This window comes from Lissotriton vulgaris, chromosome 3_2, assembly GCF_964263255.1.
Source record: "Lissotriton vulgaris chromosome 3_2, aLisVul1.2, whole genome shotgun sequence".
NCBI classification, from domain to species: domain Eukaryota; kingdom Metazoa; phylum Chordata; class Amphibia; order Caudata; family Salamandridae; genus Lissotriton; species Lissotriton vulgaris.
In genome coordinates this window covers 180,108,602-180,132,533 of record NC_141690.1, presented here as the reverse complement: position 1 = coordinate 180,132,533, position 23,932 = coordinate 180,108,602, and the positions used below count along the sequence as shown (strand labels likewise).

At 47.1% G+C, this 23,932-nt stretch overlaps 1 protein-coding gene across 2 annotated transcripts in view; it reads left to right on the top strand.

Annotated features, from left to right (window-relative positions):
- Nucleotides 1–23,932, top strand: part of HTT (huntingtin) — a 2,178,328-nt gene that overhangs the window by 1,426,291 nt on the left and 728,105 nt on the right. For both annotated transcript variants that reach the window (XM_086964158.1, XM_086964157.1), the window contains one exon: nucleotides 1,315–1,453. In XM_086964158.1, coding sequence (XP_086820284.1) covers nucleotides 1,315–1,453 — 139 coding nt within the window. The remainder of the gene's footprint in view (nucleotides 1–1,314; nucleotides 1,454–23,932) is intronic.

Below are 23,932 nucleotides of genomic sequence, written 5' to 3'. Positions count from 1 at the left end.
TGTTCTGAGGAAATTTACACTTATCTAATTTAACCGTCAAACCATGCATTTTTAGAATTCCAAACACCTGCTTTAAGCATGCATCATGTTCCATTTGGTTGCCGCCCATAACCAGGATATCGTCCTGGAAGAACCTCACCCCAACACCGAGGCAGAGGCTAATCCAAAGGGTACCCGTGTGAAACGATACCAACCAAATGGCTTTATGAAAGTTGTATACTTTCAGCTCTGAACATGCAACGGTACCTGATGGTGGGCTGACTTTAAATCTATAATGGAGAACACATTCATGTCCTTAGTAGTATTAAATATTTCACTAATAAGTGGCAGGGATAACAATAGGGGCTCTCACGCAGGAGGAGAATAAAGGACAAGACCCACCTGACTGAAGCCTGTGTTTATGTTACCTCTGAAAAGCTTCCCGGGAACAGCCACAGGTGAGGCTGCTTTGTCTACATCCTGTCCCATTCTTTCTCTGTGGGACTCTTGTGGGATTAGAAGGGGACACAAACATTTAACTCCTCACGTTAGATTTCATTATAGTGTCCCGTTGGCCATGGCCGATCTTCATGATCCCATTTGTGCTGGCCTTTTAGCCTTTACAGTTCTAGAGTGAGAGCAGTATGTAGAGGCATTGCCATTGTTATTGCTGCAGGTGCAGTGTCACAGGGGGCACAGGGATATGAAGTGCCCACTGCATTCCAATTATTGCTGTTGTTCGCTACCGAAGGAAGGTGCATGAGGGTGCCCAGCTGCCTGGGATTTTGTTCAATGAAGCTCTTCATGTGGAAGGATTCTTTTTGATTGCTATAGTGTAAGCCCTGCACATAAGTGAGTTGCAGGCAGTATGTGCCTCAGTACCAGTGAGCAGTGCCTGGTTCTAAGGCACATACTCAAATGATCATGAGGACTCACCCCTTCTTTGTCCCGAGGGTTCTGACTAAATGTATACCCCCATTCTTTCCGCTTTCTCATGTCTTGGTAAGACTGCATTTTAGAGCCAAGCTTACTCTTCTGTACATCTAGTCAAAAAGTGAACCTGGATATCTGGTTCACTGAGTTGACAGGACTAAAGGAAGTAGATCTGGTGGGCTTGTACTTACTAGAGGTAAAACATGTGAATAGCGTTAGTTTTATGAAAGCCTTTACTGGTCTTTTCTAAAAATTCCTAAATGAACCCTTATTAAAGCCTATTACCAACAGATTTAATTGTGATAAACTGAGATGTTCACTTTTTGCTTATAATTTTGAAAAAAAATTTTTGTTTCAATTCACCATCAGATTACCCACTGCTATTTATGTATTTTCTTACAGGCACCAAAGACTTTACTCCCTGCTGGACAGGTTTCGTCTCACAGTCGCCCCAGACACCACTAGCCCCCTACCTCTTGTTACTTCACACCCGCTGGACGGGGAGAATCAGACAGCTCTGGAAGCTTTAATTCCTGATAAAGTAAGCTGTGCATGAGAAAAATATTCACCTGACATTTGTTATGCTTTTGCATTTTTCTGAATATGGTTAATTTTGCCGTGTACGAGAAACTCGTAGAACTTTTTTATAACTTACCGCAATAACAACATTCTTTCTCTCTCACACTTGATGTTAAATCATTTTGCCACTCGCATTAAGGGAAACATTTGCCAAATTTTACAGGATGCCAATGTAATGATCTTAGGAACAGTACATATGTTAATTGATATCTCATTAAGGCTTACATTTCTGCCCTTAACAGCCTGACTTTTTGTTCCACCAAACCCATCCACCACAAACAGAAAAACAATATGCAAAGTGCAAATTGTAATCTGCGTTGGAAAGAGTGCCATTCCGTCCCACAGCATATATATATGGCTTGAAATCTCAATAGACCCGAAAACTCCATGATGTACATTGCATGTAAGGACCCCGTGACACACTTTTAGTAAATTTGTTCTTGTGAAGTAATATTGCAAAGTATCACCAACCACAGGGGCAGTGGCAACATTTTCGTCCTCCATGGATGGCTAAGGGCAATTTTGCAGCAGATAACTGATGTTTACCCAGACAGGCTACAGGAGACAAGAAGAAATGTCAATATGGCTGAATCCCCAAAGTATGTGTTGTCATCGGTTATAGCAAAACCCATATTAATTAGCTGGGGTAGCCCTTCCCTTACTTTTAAGTTCTTGAACCAATAGCATAGTGGTTGCTTTGTATTCTACCTGTTTGCCAAGTACCAAAACACTTTTAAATTTCTGAATTGTGTTACTTTGGCCTCTGAAAACATGTCCCTCAGCATACTACAGCCATCATTCCTCTATTTACTGAATTTCTTTTCCCTATAGCTAGTTTGGCTTTTGAATTGAGATGTATCAGCATTAACACTGTCACCTACAGGGGCCAGTAGATGTGTCAGTTTGAAGCAGACACATGCAAATATCGACCTTTTCTTCAGCGTAAGGCAGTAGGCGCACAAAAGTGGTAACTTACAATCCTTATCCTGTGCCACAAAAAATACTTGCACCATTCCTGGTCAGCATCAACTTGTCCTGCTAGTCAGACTATTTTTTGATAGCTTCCTTGTGTGAGCATGTTAAGGTTAGATGAATTAGGCTATTTACTCAAAATTTACTGTACACTGATTTTCCCAAAGATTCTATACATACCTATGCTTTTTTGAGAAGCGTTCCAGATTTCCACCCATGCACTTGCCTTGTTGGAGGCTTGACAGCATTTCTCTACTTTGGGGGAGGTTCTTAGGGTTCTTCACAAATCCAGGGACCACCACTTGGTGGGTTTTAAATATACAGAGCTAGATATGTTGCCTGGCACCATTCTAGAGTTATTTCTCTAAATATTTTATGCATTTGTCCTGGTACAATCTAGATGACCAAGTATAATCTTCTAGTTCATTTGTTTAGTGACCATTTAACTCTGTCAGAGGTTCTAGAAGGGATGAATTTGGCCCCCCAAGGGAAACCAAAATATCTTCCACAAAGTGGTAAGTTCTATATTCTTTCCTCCAGTCTTGATTACCGTTATTTATTTTTTTATTTGCATTTATGCAAACCATAATAAACCAAAAAAGGGTCAAAATCAAAAATAAGATACAGGAACATTAATATGCATCGATACAGCAGGCCACATAGACCAAAATTGAACAAGTTATTATGCATCACGTAGGGTGTAACAATGGAGCCTACGAACCCAGGGCTTGGCCTCAGGAGTATTTTAACTGCCCAGGTCCACAACTGCCCACAACCACCACAGTCCTTCGTCTGTGCATTCATCCTCAGCCAGGTGCCCATAATCTATCAAGCCATGACACACTAAACTGCTTAGGGGCTCGTCTGCAGGTCCGGGCCACTCTTTGAAAGTCAGAGGAGGAAGAAGAGGTCCCAGACAGTGGTTCCAGCTCCACAATCCGCCCATCTAGGCCCATATGGCAAGCCACATTTATAGTATCCCACTCTGGTAAGATCAGGATCCCTCCATATCACCTCCCTCTCACAGTCCCCCCACTTCACCAACTCCAATCCCCACCTATACACGTCAGGACCTCAGGCGATTTCAAACTCATAGTCGGTTGCCATTAAGCAAGAATGAGTGCCACGTCTATGAATCCGTCTGTCTCCTTATGAGCTGCATCACGCGTATGGAGACCCAGTAGGAACAACGGAGGAGTGAGCTCAATGTTCAACTCGGTGGCACTGCAGGCGACCTCGAGGACGTGGACCAGAATGATGGCAATGACGGGCAGGACCAGACCATGTGAAAGAAATCTGCATCTTCTACCAGAGAGCATGGACAAGCCAATGACGCACGGGGGAACATAACATGAAAGCGCGGGGGAATGAGGTATGCCCTGTGAAGGTAATAGAACTTGATGAGCTTGAAGCAAATATTCCTCGATACTTGAGAGAGAAGGGTAGGTGAGTTTCAGCACCCTCCTCCAAGTCTGGTAGGTTAACGGTTTCCTCAAGTGCACCTCCCAATACCGCCTCAAACACGCCAGATCCATTTGTGTTCCATTTGACAGTCCTTTATAGAGCAAGGTGATCGCCTTCGTCTGGTCTGGTCTGTTATAAGAAAGATATAACACAGGCATTAGTGCTCTGGTGGTTCGGTGATGCCGCTACCCCTCCACTTTTGTGCGCTGTGCAGCAGAGGTCTGTTGAGGCAAAAATGTCCCATTGGTAAGTCGTATGTCTCCTGCAATTCTGCAAAGGAACACAACATACCTCCCACAAATAAATTGCCCAAGATAGTAATTTCCAGGTCCACCGAATGATGGAGTCATGACCAAGTTACCAACGGACCCAAGCATTGCAGCAATTCGGATGAGTAGGGCAATTTAGTATGTGTCCATTGCAACGCCCTCACCCAAACAAAGCGTGCCGTTCTAATACGTTTGCATTATGGACCGAGGATGCCGGTCTAGGTTTCAGCAACATACAGGTCAAAAGATCCCAAGGTGGCAGGCCACATTCACGACATCCCACTCCCTCCCGCAGAAAAGTCCTCCACGGGGTAACCCACCGTTATTGTGCAGCTAACTAGTAGAGTTCAAAATCCATCAATGCCAGTCCAGCCTCCTCCACTAACAAACGCAGTGTCTTCAGTGCCACGCTGCGCTGCATGGATCCCCAATACAACGTCTGCATAGTACTGACCAATTCACAGAAGAACTTTAGTGGGACCTCTATTGCAAGGGCCTCAAAGATACAGAGAGACAAGTCAGGGCATTTTAGAGATTGCTAATCTTCCGCCCTCCGACAGGGGGAGGGAGGTCCAAAAAGTCACTAAGCATCTCAAGAGGACTATAGCACCGTGCAGATTGCCCTTATAGAGCAAATCCACAGTATGATGAATGGACTTCTGCTCCCACCGTGCGGTCAGGGCAGACAGTATGGGCCTGTTATCCTGTATTATGGGTTTCTTTCATAGATTCACATGCCTGAATTTTTCCCCGTCGTCGAGATGGGAGTCCCTGGTACATAAATAAAGTATTGTCCTATAGACATATAGAGAATAGTAGTCCTAAAGGCCTCACATTAGTAACATATCCATGTCCTTTTGTAAAAAGGACCAAACTCTAGAGAAGAGCCAATCAGCTGTCACCTCCCTCTAGAACCCTCCTGGCAGGAGCCTCAGTCCCTCAGATTTTCAACAGCACGTTGTGCTAAGGGAGTCTCCCCTGAGTTCTGCTCGGGTTTGTTTCTTCACAGCTTTTTCTTCAGCATTTTAGAATATTTTCCTGTTTTTCCGCAAATGAAAGCTATACACTATGGCTGACACTCCAAAGAAGGGTCTCTTTAGAGCCTGTCGCTCTTGTGTGAATGAATGCATCAAGTTTAAACGAAGCAGAAACATGCCAATACAGCACATATAACAGAGCTCACACATGCCTGCATGCACCAATGATGCACATACAGCAGACCAGAGACAAGCTGTAGCTGCAATTGCAGCAAAGCACGAATCATTTCTGTAGATGCTGAGTACACACGCATCCAAGTAGCAAATGCAGCAGAGCACATTCAAGTCATCATAGCAAAGCACAAGAGAGCACACACACATACACTACCATTCACATGGCACGTGAATACATTTCGCCACTTTTTTAGAAACGTTTGATCCTTTGTGCTAGAAACTAATTTTTTCTGCTAAAATCTGCAGATTATGCAACAGATAATGGGTTATGTGGCAAATCAATAATTGCGAGGAAAAAACTGCAGCCACATAAGTGCTCAATTCCTAATTAAATGTTAAGAGCGTTTTAGCCTGGAGAAATCCAAACTCAGGGTTCAAAACATAACGGTCTGGTTGGGGGTTGTCCTTACTAATACTTTTTTATTATTTTCCAAAGCAACCCATTGAACAATCTACATAAAAACAATTGTTTAAGCAGCATGTTACACTCTGTGATTTGCAAGAGGCACATGTCCCTCTGCTCTACTTTATGATGAGTGACAACTGGGATTAGTCAAAGTTTAGTTATCTCTCAAGGAGATACATTAATCGCCAGAGTTAAACTGACTTTTTTTATGATGGTCTTATAATTGCAGGCAGGTAAATAACTCGGAAGTGGTTACCATTAGCCCTGTATTTCAAAGTACATTGCGCACCCTGAACCCCAAAGCATGGCTCCTATTTCAGTGGCACATACGTTGAAATTAGTTTGTTTATCATTAATTCTTCTAAACACCGGACAGAATGTTACTATTAAGTGGGATAGCAAGAACAGTTTTAATAATGAAAAATCGAAATAACAAGTCTCCATGTCTCCCCAAGGTAATGCAATGCTGACGTGCGTGCGCTAGCCTTCTGTAACTGCAGTATGGCCCATTGTCATTCTGTGTGAGAGAATCGCCACAGACAGAATGACAATGGGGCTAATTGACAGACTGCAGGTCTGGGAGGAGCTGTTGAAGCCTCTTCAGCACTTCAAAGAAATGTGAGCTGGCCTCTGTAGGAGAGTAGGGTCTGCAATCCTATGATCACCCCAGATTTCTGCTTTTTGCTTCACTGGTTTACGACTTCCCTGGCTGTGGGCCTGATAATCAGACCCACAGCCTAGCTGTTCTCTCTCTAAATTGACACGTGTACCTTAGGTGTATTTACCAATTGGTACTGGGCCACCTTATCAGACCCTGTAACTAAGGGCATAGGTGTACCCAGGGCCTACCAGGGGCTGCAGCATGTATTATGCCACCCCTGGCTGGCCATCTAAATCTGACACAACTGGCTGCACGACAGCTGGGGCAAGGTGGTGTAATCACCCTTTGCTTTAGATATAGTATACCTATATCTAACCCTAAAATAGACACATGTATTCCTATCAGTCACTCCTATAGCAGGCCTTAACAATCCTGAAGGCAGAGTGCTCGGAATTATGTGAGATGGTGCTCTGGCATGAGCTGAGCCCGTCTGCAGCTTGCGGAACCAAGTCCTAATAGCTGTTCTATGATAACGCGTACCATATACTCTTAAGTGCATTATAATCCACTCGGTTATTTGCTATCTTTGGTATCGCTTTATCAAAACATGTCGAGTAAAGTGTCATACGAATTGGAATACTAACCCCTCGCCAATTCTGGCGACGGGGTTAGCATTCCACCCTTCTAGAGAGACACGACATGTATGTAACTGTGAACCCCGGTTAAAGTTAACTCGAGCCTCAGCATCACAAAATGGATGCTGCCACCACAGACACAAGTCTGACCCCCTGCAGCTGGGAGTCCTTCCAGCGAGGGGAGCTTGGACCAAGGGTTTCCTGTCAGGGGCGGTGCTAGCACCATCCCAGACAGGGTTTTGTGTATCCTAGGTAGGCAGGGCTGAATAGGAAGGTGACTGCAAGTGGCACCCCGGTGCTCACTGTGCATCTGCCAGTTTGAATCAGTTCCAGGGGCACACCAGCCCTTGAGCTGGGGAAAGTCCGGCATGGGAGAGGGGTGTAACCACCCCCCTTCCTGGTCCCACCCATGGGCAGAACCTAGTCCCGTACCAGCCCCTTTCTTTAGAATAAAGGTGGGAGCGGGGACCCTTCCAAATTAGATCATCTTTGAATCCTGAAACTACTTTCCACGAAAGGAACTCAAGACTTCTTCTCAAGATTTCTCCCTTGTGACTAAGGAGTAGTCACCCTGCAGCAGCAGGCACCAACTAAGTATCTTGCGGCTTGCTAAGACATCCTTCCTCCAGGAACCAGACCGACCAGCACGACGAGACCCGGACTCCCTGCCCTCTCTGACCTCTACCTGCCTCTACAGCACAGCTGAGAACCGTGGGTGCGACGAGACCAGTGGACCCGGCGACCATCAGAGCCAGTACGACACTGACCTAGCACGACCGCCGAGGGACCCTCGAGTGGGTGCATTGGGCTAAGAGAAGCCCCAACCCCAAGCAGCATGAGCACCGAAGACCAGCCCCCCAGCATTCACCAGATCTGCGTGGGGCCCTTTTGCTTCTGTGTCGCTTGCCACGTTGTCCGGTCACTTGCCCTTTGGCTAGTGACCCTCTTGACGACGTCCTACGTCTATTTCACCGCTCGTCTAGCTCCTCTAGACTGGCACTAGTCTTCTCCTGAAGGGGACCTTCCTCGGACCCTCCTGGTCCACCCAAGACGCCATTTTGTGTCGCCACGTGGGCTTGCCGTAGCCAAGGCTTGTTGCCTCCTTCACCAGATCCAGCAACGCCATAAGCAGACATCCGACGTGAGACAGCTCGCAGACCTCCAGCCTGGTCGACATCAGCGCCCCTGGTCCGTGCAGCAGCAGAATCCAGTGTCACCTCTTCGCCTGGCTGAGTGACCTCGTCCGGTGCCATCCTGGTGCCCACCTAATCACTGGCGAGTGATTCAGAACTTGGTCCCCTCTGCTTACAGGTACTCTTCTTTACTGATCCGTCCCTGGATCAGCCCGGAACATCTTCACTGGTCGCCTGCCAGCAACTTCCACTTCAGGCTCCTGGTTCGTCAACGAGGATTCCCGACGACACTTGAACCCTATGCAACCGCAGCCCCTGGGCTAGGTAAACCGAGTACCACGGTGCTCCAGCGTAGACCAACTCTCTAAGTGTCTAGATCCACTTTCGTTTTTGACCTACCTAGTCGGGTTCGCCCGAGAACACTAACGTTTGCATTTACTAGTATCCATAGACTTTGTCCCGCATTACGCGTGAGAGTTCCCACTCTGCACACGGCGTTCCTAGACCTCCTGCTTCTAATCCAAGGGTTCAGCATCGTAGGCCTAGCGATTCCAAAGTCTCTGAGAGTAGTACTTACCTGCTAGTACTTTCGCATTCCACTTTTGTAGTATATGATTTTCCGTGCCCCTCAGGCATTTGCGTAAATTGTGCGACTTTCAGTATTTCTTTAAGAGCTTTGTATTGTGCTTAGCGCCCTGTCCTCATAAAGAGTCCAGGGCTGTTGTGTTATAAATAAATATCCTTTTATTTTCATAACAACTTGTGTGGTGTCCTTTCACTTGGTGTTCAAGGGGTATATGTGATAGTATAACAGCTGGCTTAACACGCCCTCTAGAGTTTAGCCTAAAGACTGCTCTTGTCCATGCTACTAGGATAGCTGGTCTATAAGGTTGACTTACAACCAATCATCAATAAGGGTCGTTTGGACTGATACATAGTGATCACTAGAATAGTGAGCACTGCATATCAGGCCAACTTCTCACAGCCTCGAACAGCTAGTGCTACAATTTCCACATCATGCCACGGCGCCCCTGGCTCCTCATAACGGCACACCTGGGCGCCGCGGCGCACAGTTTGGGAATCACTGGCCTATACCCAGATCATTCTGCAGGGTATGGCGAACCTTTTCAACTAAGACCCTCAAAGAACGAGCCTTTTAATCTGGCTCCAAAGGCTTAAAGATAGAGATAACTTGGATTCCTCTGAGGAAAGTGAATGCTCCTCAATCTCCTCAAAATTATCTCTGAAAAGGCCATGGGTAGCTTCCCCTAGCCCCTTGGACACTCCTCAAAAGAAGACATCAAAAAAGTCTTCAAAGGCTATGTCAAAAACAGCTTCTGAGAAAGAGGTTCACACCTTCAAGAAGCCTGCATCGTCGATAATATCGTCGACGATATATTCAGCGACGAAGAAAGCAGTGTCTCCCTCTTATGCGTCTACGTCGATGACGACAGTCTCGACGACAACGGCATCGTCTTCATCATCATCATCGACGACGACCCCATCGTCGACGGCGGGTAAGGCTTTATAGTCTACGATAGTAATCAAGAGATCATCGTCGACGCCCAAGATGCAGTCGATGATTGCCTCGACGACGACAGCATCGACGACGAGATCATCACCATCGACACCGTCGGCGAAGGCCCCGTCAACGACGGCCTCGTCGTCGAAGACACCATTGAAGAAGGCACCCTCGACGAAGACATCGTCGACGAAGGCACCATCGACGAAGGCACCATCGACGAAAGCTTCACCGGCTATGGCAACTGTCGACACTACTCTGTCGACAATCTCACCGTCGACGGGCCCGTTGACGGTGAGTGATTCTGCCTTCCAAACAGCTTCTGTGCGTCTAAAGATCACGAGAAAGACGCTTACGCCGGAGTTAACTTCTCCAAGCCGTGTGCAACTATTGCCCCCAGCATGTCTACTTCAAGATGAGGATTCTGACGACGGGGATATGTTCCAGTTGGCAACTAGCCCCTCAGAACTGCATGTTAAATGCCAGAGCTCAGATGAGGAGGATGTTCAGGAAGAGGTAGTTCGTCCACAACCTACACCTGTGGTCTGTCTTCCAGCATCCCTAGTTACAGATCTGCGATACCTCATCCAAGATTACAAGCAGAGGTTCCCAGAATCTCCGGCTCCTCCAACTTCCACATCAGGTCCATCGCCAAGACCGCAACCCCTGCCCTTAACCATTCAAAAGGAACGGGTGGATTTGCCAGGTGCTCAATCTTCTGATGAAGAAGAAGAGGAAGGACAGCAAGAAGAAGGTGAATTTGCAGGACGATCAATCTGTCCATGAGGACTGGGAGGATTACGTTATACCTTCGCCAGCATCTCCAATGCCCGCAACCTTGGATTCTCCACCGGTTGACAAAGGCGGTTTCCATAATGTGGTGGAAAGGGCCGCTAAGCGTTTCCAAATTACTATGGATTCCCAGGAGCAGGACTGTTTCCTGTGCGATTTCAAGGAACCTCTCAAAAAATCAACAAGGTCAATTCCTATTATTGATTATCTTTGGACACAGGGGATTCAGGTTATGCAGAATCCCGCCTCTGTTTCGCCAGTGGTCCCTCGTTTGGACAAAAAGTACAAATCTCCAAATACGGCACCGGCCTGTCTGACAGGTCATCATAAACTGGATTCGGTGATGACGCAGGCGGCCCAAAATAACTCCAGAAATCCTTCATCTCCTTTATCGGCTCCGGCTGATAAAGACGGAAGAAAGTTGGACAACATCGGGAAACGGTTTTCCTCAATGTCGGCAATGACCGTCAAGGCAGCAAATGCCCTAGCGCTTCATGGGCGTTATAATAGACAATTGTGGGCATATATAGCCCCATACCTGTCTGAATTACCTGACGCGTCCAAAGAGGATGTAAAGAAAATACTACTGGAGGGGGAAACATCAGCATCGGAGATTATAGACTGTACAATGGATGTCGCTATGACAGGATTCTGCCAACTGGCTGGAGCAGCGGTTTTGAGGCGCCAAGGATGGCTAAAAGCAACCTCATTCCATCCTGAGCTGCAGACAAAGGTTTTGGATATGCCATATGACGGCCAAGTATTATTTGGCTCCAAAATTGACGAGGCTCTTCAAACTATTAAAAAGGACAGAGACAGTGCAGAGCCTTGGGCACACTCCAATATAAAAATCAGTCCTTTCGGGGAAACCGAGGAAAAGGTCAATCTTCCTACAAAGGAGGTTTTCAATACAGGTCCTCTTACTCTTCCAACCGGAGTAGGCTACAGTACCAGCAACGCCAGCAGCAACAGGGCCAACAATCCTCGTATGGAAAGTCGTCCTTTCCGGGTAAAGGACAAAGGAGAAACAACGGACGCAGACAATGACTTGTTTATTCAGCCAGTCCACACCTCATCTCACTTGTTAAAAATCGGAGGAAAAATTACCCATTTTCTGCAAAATTGGAAGATAATTACTACGGACCGTTGGGTCCTTTAATTAATACAAATCGGCCATTCTATGGAATTCATACGCACCCCTCCACAAACTCCGCCTCAACCAATCCTTCACGAAAAACCTACGGCTGCTTCTACGAGAAATCTGTTATGCTACAGAATGGAGCAATAGAGAAGGTACCACCATCCCAAGGGGAAAAGGATTGTATTCCTGATTCTTTCTGATCCAGAAAAAAGTAAGAAAATGGAGGCCAATCCTAGACCTCGGGGCCCTCAACAAATTCCTGAAGAAGCAGTTATTTCGCATGGTAACGATCCAGGAGGTCTTACATCTTCTGGAAGAGGGAGATTTCATGCCGGCACTAGACTTACAGGACGCTTACTTCCATATACCAATTCCCAAGAATCACAAAAAGTACTTGAGATTTGCAGTAGCGGGCAGGCATTTCCAGTTCTGCGTCCTGCCCTTTGCACTCAAGTGTGCGCCCCGCATCTTCACGAAATGTCTTTCCCCAGTGGCGGCATATCTCAGACATTGCCGTCATCAAGTCTTTCCATATCTGGACGACTGGCTGATCAAGGCACCATCCTTCGAAGACGCGTCCAGGTCTTCCAAACGCCTGTCTAAGTCTTTTCAATTTCCTGGGTCTCACGCTCAACCAGGAGAAATCGACCCTACGACCTTCTTAAACCATCAACTTCCTGGGTGCAACCTTGGACACACGTTCTGCAAAAGCGGTCCCATCTCAGGAGAGGAAAAACAAACTGCTAGCACTAGCGTCTGGAGTAGCCTCAAAGAGTGTTGACGGTCCGCCTCTTCAAATCCCTTTTGAGGATGATGTCATTGTGCATTCTTTTGATCCCTCATTGCCGTCTACGGATGCGTCCTCTGCAGGAGGCACTCTCGAGGCAGTGGGTCCAATGCACAGGGTCATTCGATGACTGCATAAAGGTGACTTCTCAGATGGTCAAAGCTTTGCGATGGTGGATGTCATCACGAAACCTGTCTCAAGGATTGACATTCCTGCTTCCAGCGGCTCCATATGTCATCACGACAGACACATCCTTAGAAGGTTGGGGAGCCTTCCTACAGGAGCTGCAGATAAGCGGAAAATGGTCAGCTGCAGAGAAGAAACTCCATATCAATCTGCTTGAGCTGAGAGCGGTCTTCCTGGCCCTGCAGTCTTTCCTACCAAGGATCAAAAACTCCCTAGTGCTCGTAAGGACAGACAACACTACGACGATGCACTACCTCAACAAACAGGGAGGGAGGCGCTCGCTGACACTCTCTCGCGAGTCTCAGAAAATCTGGAACTGGCTAATAATGAACAATGTAGCTCTACGGGCGGAATATGTCCCAGGCATGGACAATGTACTCGCCGACTTGTTGAGCAGGCAGAAAACATCATCTCAGGAGTGGGAGCTAGATCAGAAGATCCTCAACCAAATCTTCTCCAGATGGGGCACGCCACAGATCGATCTCTTCGCTACAAGGATCAACGTCAAATGCCCACACTTCGCATGTTGGCATCCCCAGTCAGGATCCTTAGGGAATGCATTTTCCATCGCATGGCGCAACGTCTTTGCGAAACGCCTTTTCGCCATTCCCGATGCTTCCCAGAGTCCTCAGGAAGATGAAAGTGGAGCCTTGTACTCTCATTCTAATAGCCCCAACTTGGCCAAGACAACATTGGTTCACAGAACTCCACCATCTATCCCTGAAACCACCGATCCGTCTGAAGCAGTGTCTGTCTCTGCTCACAATGAACAACTGGCAAGTTCAACATCCGGATCTGAAATCTCTCAAGTTAGCCGCCTGGCTCCTGAGTTCCTAGAGTTTCGAAATTTGAATATTCCGCAAGACTGTAGAGACATCCTATCCAGAGCACAAGCGGATAGCACCACCAAGAAGTATTCCCTGAAATGGAAGAGATTTTGTGTTTGGTGTGCAGATCAAGGGATACACCCTTTCTCTTCCTCACCGGAACAAATTTTACCTTACCTGTTACATCTGGCAAAGTCGGGCCTAGCCCACTCTTCCATTAAAGTCCACTTGGCTGCAATATCTCATTATAAGAGAACTTCAGGGGGTCCATCCCTCTGGTCAAACACGTTGATCAAACAATTTTTGAAGGGATTATACAGGTCTTTCCCTCCAGTAAGGATGTTGCCACCTACCTGGCATCTGAATGTGGTTCTTAATCAGCTCATGAAGCATCCATTCGAACCAGTGCACAGAGCTGACCTGAAATACATCTCTAGGAAGACAAGTCTCCTTCTTGCGCTCACCTCTGCAAGGAGGGTGAGTGAACTGCAGGCATTTTCAATTCAGGATCCTTTTTTCTGCAATTTAAAAATGACAGGGTGATCCTGAGAACCAATCCGAAGTTTATCCCAAAAGTTCCGTCGGATTTCCACCTTAATGAGCCTGTGGTTTTGCGTTCCTTCTTCCCAAATCCCAATAAAGCAGCAGGGAGATCATTGCATTCCTTGGATCTCAAGCGATGCTTAAAATTTTACATCGACAAAACAAAAGGGTTCAGGAAGTCGAACCAGCTATTTGTCGCTTACAGCAGACCTAGGAAGGGTCTCCCACTTACTAAACAGAGCATCTCATGCTGTAATTTTGCGGCCATCTCTTTCTGTCATGAACAAGCAGGACAGCCACTACGCTCTAAGGTGCGAGCCCACTCCACGAAAGCTATGTCCACTTCTATGGCACTCTTTGTAGGGGTGCCGGTCATTGACATTTGCAGAGCGGCAACATGGAAGTCGCCACATACCTTCTCTAGGCATTACTGCCTGGACACAGAGCTTATGAAAGATGCAGCGGTGGGACAAGTAGTACTACGCCATCTATTTCACTGAGGGAAGCCTTCTTTCGTCCCTCCATCCTTCTCTTGTATGCACATTTCTTTACTGATACTTGTTGTTGGCGTCTATTGGCTGTTACTAGTCGCTTAATATGTTATTATCTAATGACTTGTATATACTGTACCATCCGAAATGTGCACTCTGCATTGCTTGCTACTCTGATTCAGGCATGTGAATCTATGAAAGACACCCATAATACTGGATAAGAAATGCGTTACTTACCTGTAACTGCAGTTATCCAGTATTGGTGTCTTTCATAGATTCACATGGAAGGACTCAGCTAATTCTCTCAGTAACACGCCTACTTAGCTTAGTGCATACAAAAATCTGAGGGACTGAGGCTCCTGCCAGGAGGGTTCTAGAGGGAGGTGACAGCTGATTAGCTCTTCTCTAGAGTTTGGTCCTTTTTACAAAAGGACATGGATATGTTACTAATGTATTCTCTATATGTCTATAGGACATTACTTTATTTATGTACCGGGGACTCCCATCTCGACAACGGGGAATGATTCAGGCATGTGAATCTATGAAAGACACCAAAACTGGATAACTGCAGTTACAGGTAAGTAACACACTTCTTCCCCTCGTGAAAAAACTCACAAAGAAGTATGTCTAGTATATTTCACAAAAAAGGACAGGTATGTTAAAACGTGAAAATGTGACTGGAATGGGGAAGAAATCCTTTCAGGACAAGAACCTTCACTCACCCGAGGGTGACATGCCTTATCATTGTGTTCCCTCCTCCCACCTGGACTGCAGGTCCATGGTGTGGGCTACAACTCTCCAAACGGAGAGGAGCTGAGGAGTTTTTTTGGATAAGTGAATGTATTTAGGTAAGTGAGGGACCGAGTGCAAAAATCATACAATTGTGATTAAAACTACCTACAGGGTACCTAATAAACTTTATTCTGTGGTCTGCTGGGGATATGGTTTAAAAAGAGGACCAGGGCTATGAGAAAGTTATATATAACCCTTTTCAATGGTCATAGGTCGACATGTTTCTGCCTTGATTGGTCCCCAAGCAGGGATCCTAGACATTCATCAGCACCAACCAGTTATGTCTTTATAGTCACTCTGTGATGGGGAGGAGCTGAGATGTGAAAAAACTTCAATATTTAAATCAAATTATATACTGGGCAATCAGGACGGCCAGACCTGTGATGACCCATGTATATTCAGGGTCCACGGTCGTTCTGAAAAGTAATGACAAACAAACAAGGATAAATGAGTGGTGTGGCATTTCACACAAAATGTTTATTGTAGGTTTGTAGTGCACATGCGAGTGCACGCTATATGCATTATAAGGACACAGGCACTTTGTGTATCAGAGCGAGAATGTTATCTTTTAATGACACCTTCTATCATGCCTAATTAGATGGATGCTGTGGTCCACTTTCGTGTCACTATATACATCCAGAAACTCCCGACTACAAGGCAAAATAAAAACAAAAACATTTAGGACCATAGAAGAGCATCTTCCCTATTTATGTGTTTAAGAGTAAGAAATGTCTAGTTGGGTTTTTCTGTGGTGGACAGCAGTCATATATTCTGCCCTTGCTGGCACTCTCAGGCTTCCTTATTTAAGGAAAACTATGCTTTTTTTATTTTGGTATGCGTGAAAACGTTGGGATCTATGAGATCAATAACAGAGAAGTAATGCAGAGTCTGATTAAAATAAAGGCAAATGCAGAAATTCACTAATCACCCTGGCTCCTGATGCGGAGGTGCTTTTGATCGAACAACCTCAACAACCAGTCCCCGGCCTGGTCAGGTGCATGTGCAACAACGCCGCAATGATGCCCCTGGGATTGCCGCAACAAGGCATCGCTGAAATCACCATTGCTAAATCCCTGTGCAAAATGCTGTGATTATACCAGCTGGTATGGCTCAGGGAAGCGGGCTTACCTCAGTATGTCGGTGCTGAATTAGATGGATGTCCCCGTGAAGGTAAGATGGCTGCCAACTAGGTCGCATTAAAAATGGACTGGAAGCGACGTGCAGTACAGACGTTTAGACGTCACTGGCGTGCTTAGACTCATGGGAAATGTAGTTCTTAGGAGCATAATGCACAAACTAATGCCTCTCTGTAGGACGCATGTCACTAACATGCTTTGACTCATGGAAGATGTAGTTCTTTGGTATGGGACACAAACAAATGAATATCCGTTCTGTTCTTAATGTGAGGTCAGTCTATTCAACAAGCTCTACGGGCAGAAGGTATTAGTGTGTCATTACCATTCAACTAAATCTGCCCAAAGGGAGGGGGTGATCGGGTGGATTTATAGGGTCTGTTAAAAAATGTCTTCTAACAGAGACACAAGTTAATCAGATTATTTTAAAAACATTGGAATTGTTGTTGGCTTCCAAACAGAGTGCATCCAACTGAGTGATTTTTGGGTGTTCCCTTTATGAATTATATATGCATGGTAATTAAATATATTCTCTCATTGTAGTGATGTTGTAAGGGTTTTTTTTTAGGGTTTCACAGCACCCTTAAAATGACTCAAGTAGTATTGTCAAGAAACCTACCTAATATTGACTCAATTAGTATCGTTAAGGAATCTACATAATGAAAAATTTGCGTTCTAGACAAGTCCAGGTTATGTCATCGTTGAGCCCATATCGATCACTTTTTTTTTCTTCACAACAATTTTATTGATAGAGCCGGGCATAGTAAGCAGTGTGGCACCCCACAGTCAGGACGATACCACCAGACATTTTGATAAAATTGCAATATAGGACCAAGAGTCCAATCGAGGAGCCAAAACAAAGCAATAATACAAGGAAACATTCACTCCCGCCCCTACCTCTTTAACCCCAACTCACCCAAGTCCCACATATCGATCACTTTTGAGTCTGAAAACCCACAGTTGTTCCCCTTGTGACCTTCTCTGAGAGGGTTGACACATGATTTACTCCTGTTCACCTCTAATCTTTACTCAGTCGATACATTCACAGCTCCACTCAGATCCAAATCCTCTCCCCTCATGTATAGGCCCATGTCATCTGTGTACAATGAGAGATAAGGCAATCGAAAGAAAGGGATGAGCCTCTGTAGTGAGCCACCTTTCGTATGGTCCGTGCAAATGGTTCCAGATTTAAGGCGAACTATTATGGCAACAGCAGGAACTCTTGTCTAGTACCCTGACCATTGAGATCACCAAATCAGTGTATACTTGGGCCAGTTGGCCCGTGTAGAGGAATCTCGTCCACTTAATGAAAGGCAATCTGCAACCCATGCCAAGTAAAGTGGCATATAGGTACTCCCACTGGAGCGAGTCAAATGCTTTCCTGATATATGTGGACAAAACCAGGGAATCCAGTGGAAGTTGCTCCTGCTGGTCCAGGGTGAGGAACAACTAGCAGATTTTAATCATGATGCTATGAGTAGGGATTAAGCTTGATTGATCAGGATGGACCAGAGAGCATATATGCAGTAAGAACTGGTTCACAAGTATCTTTCTCAGTATCTTCTAGTCCGCATTAAGCATCGAGAGGTGGTGGTATGAGTCCAAGAGAAGTGGCCTCTTACGATGAGGGAGGAGGACCCACGCACCTGGGAATCGTTTAACAGGGTCACTAATCTTGGAACAAGTTCTGAGGCATACATCACATAAAATTTTATGGGGAGGACATAGAACCTAGACACTTTACCCCTTGCCATCTCTTTGATCTCGTCCCTGACCTCCTGCTCTGTGATATCCGCATCCAGTTCCGCCACCACTGCCAGGTCCAAGGACACTGGCTGGCACGGTGTCAGCAACGGAATTAAGCATATCAAACTCGCTGACCTCAGTTCTAGCGGAGTGTAAGTCCCTATAATAATGGAGAAAAGCTGTAAAACCTCTCCTACGTAAGTCAACCCCTCCAGAGGCCTCCTTCACCTGGAGTATTGTGCGCCCTCTCACCTCACTCTGTAAGAGCCAGGCACGCATTTTGCCTGACTTGTCTTTTTCGGCATGGACTCTAGACTTGTAAGCTTTATAATCAAAATGCTGCAGACTTTTTACACAGGCAAATAGGTTCTCTCGATCCTCCAGGACGCATTCCCTACCCATCGTAGACCCCCTCTAGATCCCGGGGAAGACCATTAAGGACTGCTCTCTGGTACTGGATGTGCAGCTTAGCACAGACCCCGATTTTGCTGGATGTACAAAATCCCCAAGCCACCACCTTCATGGCCTCCCATTCCACACCCGACGAAGAAGAGGCTGACCCTGCATTATAAAGCCTATAACTAGGTACCCGTTCCCCCGGAGTGACCCGGAAGCCCTGATCCTTGAGCATTGTAGGAGCCAAGCTCCAGGTGGGAACTTCTGGCCTGAGGGGGGACCACGTAAAAGAAAACAGCAAGGAAGAGTGGTCAGAATACGTCTTTGCCACAAGTATTTGTTGGTCCCTGGGTTCCTTGCTCTCCAACAATCAATGAAGTCCCACTGGGCAGCCCAAGAGTGGTCAGCCTCTGGCATTTTATCTGCCGGCGCTGTACATAAGGGGAGGTGAGATCTGTCCAGGCTCAGATCAACAACACAATTAAAGTTACCCTTCATTATCCTCAGATGAGAGGTCATTAAGGGTAATAAATGGGCCAGGCTACTTAAAAGGGTGTTGGTCCACATTTGGGGCATAAATATTCAAGAGAGCAACTTCTCTATTATCTAATCAGCATAGCACTATCACATACTGACTGGGGGGTTTGTTATTGCTCCAACGTTCAACAGCGGTAGTCTAAGAGTAGGATCTGACCCCTCTATTGCCCATCAAAACTTTGTTAGACAAGTTCCTCCACTGTGCCTGGGGTAACCTCCGGTAAGATATCCTCCAGATCCAGCAACACAGAGTCCTCTGAGTTGGTAGTGGAATTGTAACAGGTCGACGATGCTTGCTGCAAGGAGTTCTCGCTAGCCCAGAGAGATACAGCTTTCTCCACTGCTCTTGTTCTTTCCAATGCTGCTTGCAATTTAGAGGGCCGGTTCAGCCCTGTACGGCTGATCTGTGCCGCCAGGGCCTAAGGGGATTACTGTGCTCTGGCTCCTCCAGGGTTCAATGCCTTGATCATACAACTCCAACCATCCCAAGCTGCCATTGAGTTCATGGAGAAGTGCTCTCGATCCTCTGTCTAGACTGTTAGTGGGGCCAGGTAGTGCAGGGAATAAAGCATGCCCTCTGTGTCTGTGACTGGAGGGTAAAGTCTGGAAAGAAGGAAACATTGGCATTTTTCACCATGAATGGCCCATGTGTGTGGGCCTGCTGCAAAAGATGGGCTCTATCCCGGAAGTGAAGGATGCAAGCTATCACTGGGCAAGTCGGGGCCCCCGGACAGAGAGTCTGCGTGGACCTACAGGGAAACCGTTCGTGGACGTAGTGCTTGGATAGGACCTCCGAAACCACTGCTTCCTGGAGCCAGTCCCCAAAGCAGACCAGCAAGTAGTCACCCTCGATGCGCTTCGGGTGACCCACCACTCGGATGTTGTTCCAAAGGGCACGCCCCTCCTGGTCATCCAGCCAAGCCGCTAAACGCCCCGTTTGGGCTTCTAGTTCAGTGAGGCAGTGAAGTGTAGACTTCACAGCTGGTGCAAGTGACTGCGCTGTGGCCTCATGGTATCCGTGGTAGTGCATTTAAAGGAGGTCATCCAGTCACCAGGTGTCCACAGGTGTGCGGAGAGCCTCATGGCAACAGTCAGGGACAGGCAAAATCCTATCCTCACATTGTGAGAACAACCTTGCCTGCTCCCCCGCAGTATATAGCACTCCCCCAGGGCAGAGGTTGCCACAGGTGGCTGCAGGGCATGCTCCTCACTTGTAGGTGAATTAAGAAAGGGCAGTGGCTCCCCAGCAGTGTTCAGCAGTGGTAGTTTGAGAGCAGGAGCTGTCCCCTCTATTGCCTCCTCAGAATTCACAAATTCAGCGGGTCCCCGGCCCTCTTCACAGGAGTAAAATTGTGAAGCGCTGTCTCCTAACAAGCTTATCTCCCTTCCAGCATAGGCCCCCTGGGACTCCTGCCATGCACTGCAGCAGAGCTCCTGCGGGCAGCCTCCCAAATGAAAATGGCACCAGAGGCTGGGCGGAGCCGTTTGCACAAAGAATGGAGACTCTGCCCACTTATGGGCCTCGTTGCCACACTATTCAGGTGCCATAGCAAATATCCAAATTAGGCCTCCTCCGTGCTCAGCGGGCTGGGCCCCCGTGGGAGCACAATCCGCACCAAGAGTGGGCTCTGCTTCCTCAGTGCAGCCCCTCTAACAGAGTAGGCCACCATCTTGGAGAGTGAGGGAGTCGCGTCTGGGCCAGAATCAGCACCTCTAGCAAAGGTGGCACAGTCCCATCTACTTCCGATGGCACTTCTGGTAGCTCTGTCCACCAAGGACTCTTCAGTGGGCTTTGGAGCAGTGGTGTGGCGGCTGCAGAGGGCCGAGGGATCGCAGTCAGCTAGGAGCTCAAGTCGCCCGCATCCTCATGGCATGGCGGCAAGCTCTACCCTCTCAGTCTTGATTCCCTTAATAATTTTTATAGAACCGTTTTCAGTGGTCCATGATGGAACCAATGGCTCCATCATCAACGTAAACAGTAAATGGGAGAGTTGGCACCTCTCCCTGAAGATAGTTCTTAATACACCACCAATTTCGAGTTTGATGGGTTACTTTAATTAACCTTTTTACTCCATGTGAGAAGCTGGTTTGGTATATGGTGTACACTTATGTAAGTGGACACCTTGCACCAATCCAGACAATCCTTATGGTGATATTATTGGTCTTAGACAGCCTTATACAGCTCTCTATGTGGTATCTGTAGAGAGCAGCCTTCAGGCATAGTCTAGAAGGAGTGTAAAGCAGCTTGTTTTATCAGTACATAATCTTATAGATCTAGATTAAGTGAAAAAGAACCACACAGTGGTTTTATAATAATATGTATTTATTATAACACACTCACTAATACGTACAGAGATCTCCTAGCCGGAGATATACACAATGCACACAATACTTTTCAATAGAAACAGGTAAGTAACACAAAATACACAGTGGTCGCCAGGGGGAGACCAAACCATATACTAAAATAGTGGTATGCGAACCATGACTCTAGTCAAGACTATACCTAAAAGACTTTGAAGTGCTGGGGACGCAAGGAACCACCCGAGGTAAGTAACCAGGAGCTCAGGCTTCTCCACTCCCCCGATCGCGTGTGGGTAGGTTCCGATTCAGTGTCCGTCCTGCAGACAGGGTACCAACAGCAGTGGTGCCTACGCATGAGAGAAGTCCGTTGACGCCATATCTTATCCCCAGTAGGGTCCCATTAGGATACAGCATGACCCCCTGGCCTGCCGTGAAATCTGCTGTGGAAGGTAGTAATGTTATGTTATGTTATTTTTGTCTTTTATAGCGCGCGGCTACTCCAAAGAGTGTCCCGGCGCTTTTATTGAGAACCCTGCAGCAGAAGAACACAACGCAGTAAAAAAAACAGAACAGCAGAAACAAAGAGACAGGAAAAGCAGCCTAAAGTGCAAAAAGCCAAGTTTTAAGGCCCTTCCTAAAGGTTAGCAAATTGGCAGTGCTACGTAATGCCAAAGGCAGAGTATTCCAAAGCTGAGGTGCTAACAGCCTAAAAGAGCGGCCACCAATGCGGGCCCTTTTTACTCGTGGAACCACCGCAAGGAACAGTGATTCAGATCTTAAAGATCGAGCCGGGTGGTAGAAGGCAAGTCTCCTTTGGAGATATTTTGCTCCCACGGCGTAAAGAGCCTTATGGGCCATGGTCAAGGCCTTGAAAACTATCCGCTTCCGGATAGGCAGCCAGTGGAGCAACTGCAGAAGGCCAGAAACTCTAGCTCGCCTATCCAGGCCCGTGCTGCCGAGTTCTGGACCACCTGCAACCACTGCAAAAGATATTCCGGCAGGCCCAAGTAGAGGACGTTGGAATAGTCCAATCTTGAACCAATTAAGGCCTGCACCGTCGTCTTCCTGTGTTCCTCCGAGAGCAGGGGAAGGAACTTACGGAGCATCTTGAGGAGGCCGAAGCATGTTCCCGTGAGACCAAGGATCTGAGATCTTAGCGTCAGACCATTATCCATCTTGATCCCCAAGTTCTTAACTAACTGGGACGAGCACGATGGAGGGAACATACTGACAGGCCACCATTCCTGCCACTCCGGATCAGATGGACAACCGAAGAATAGCACCTCAGATTTCTCTGAGTTGCACTTGAGGCTGTTAAGCTGGAACCATTTAAAAACAGCCCCAAGGCACTAACGGATACTCTCTCCATCAAAATCTTCTCCTTTCCTGCACGTAAAGAGGAGCTGGGTATCGTCGGCATAGGATACGATCTGGGCCCCAAAAGACTCCGCCAATGCCGCCAAAGGGGTCATAAAGATGTTAAAAAGAGTTGGGCTCAACACAGAGCCCTGCAGAACTCCCACTCCCAAAGGCGGCATCACGGCAGAGCTGGATGAGGCCCAGACTGTTTGTCGACGGCCAGCCAAAAATGATCTAAACCAGCTAAGCACCGTCCCCCTCAGACCGATCTCATAAAGTCTGGCGAGGAGACCCTCGTGGGGGACGGTATCAAAGGCCGCCGACAAATCCAACATTACAAGCATGGCTTTGCCCCCCGAGTCCAGTACCTCTTTAATGGCTTCAGACACCTCCAAGAGCGCGGTCTCAGTACTTAGATTGGGGCGGAAGCCAGATTGAGTAGAGGGCAGCAAATTATGACATTCCAAAAAGTTGGAAAGCACGATATGCACATGCTTCTCCAAGATCTTCGTCAACGCAGGGAGATAGGCCTGTAATTGGCCAGGGCCTCCGGATCAAGGCCAGGCTTCTTAAGAAGAGGAATGACCGTTGCCTGCTTCCAGGCCTGCGGAACCACTCCCTGACTCAGGGAGAGGTTCAAAAGTGGGTTCGCCAGCGGATTTATAACTTCAGCAATTTTTGCTAAACATTTTGGCTGGGCATGGGTCGAGAGGCGACCCAGATTTAAGATTGACCATGAGTGCCAATGATGAGGAGGCTGAAATAGACGGAAAATCTGCCAAGACTGGGCCCGAAGGGGCCGATAAAATTGATCCGTCCTCCAAGCTGGAAGGTACTTCAGTCACCATCAAAGGAAAAGAGTCCTGGATCAGTTTTATCTTGGTAGTAAAAAAGTTGGCAAGATCAGAAACCCAGGACTCAGAAGGGGCAGCCTGAGTCGAATTAGATCGGGGGGCCATAAATTCCCTAACAATTGTAAAAATCTCCTTGCAGGAGTTAGAGGCGGCCTCTATCTTCCTTGCAAAATAGCCTTTTTTCTCCAGGAGGATATTCCGATGATAGGCTTTAACCGCTGTCCTATAGGCAAGCCTGGCCGCGGGATCGTACTGTGAGCACCAAGCCCTTTCAGCTACCTTGCACTGCCGTCGAGAAGCCGATAGTGCTTCAGTAAACCAGGGGGCAGAGACCCGCTTAGGT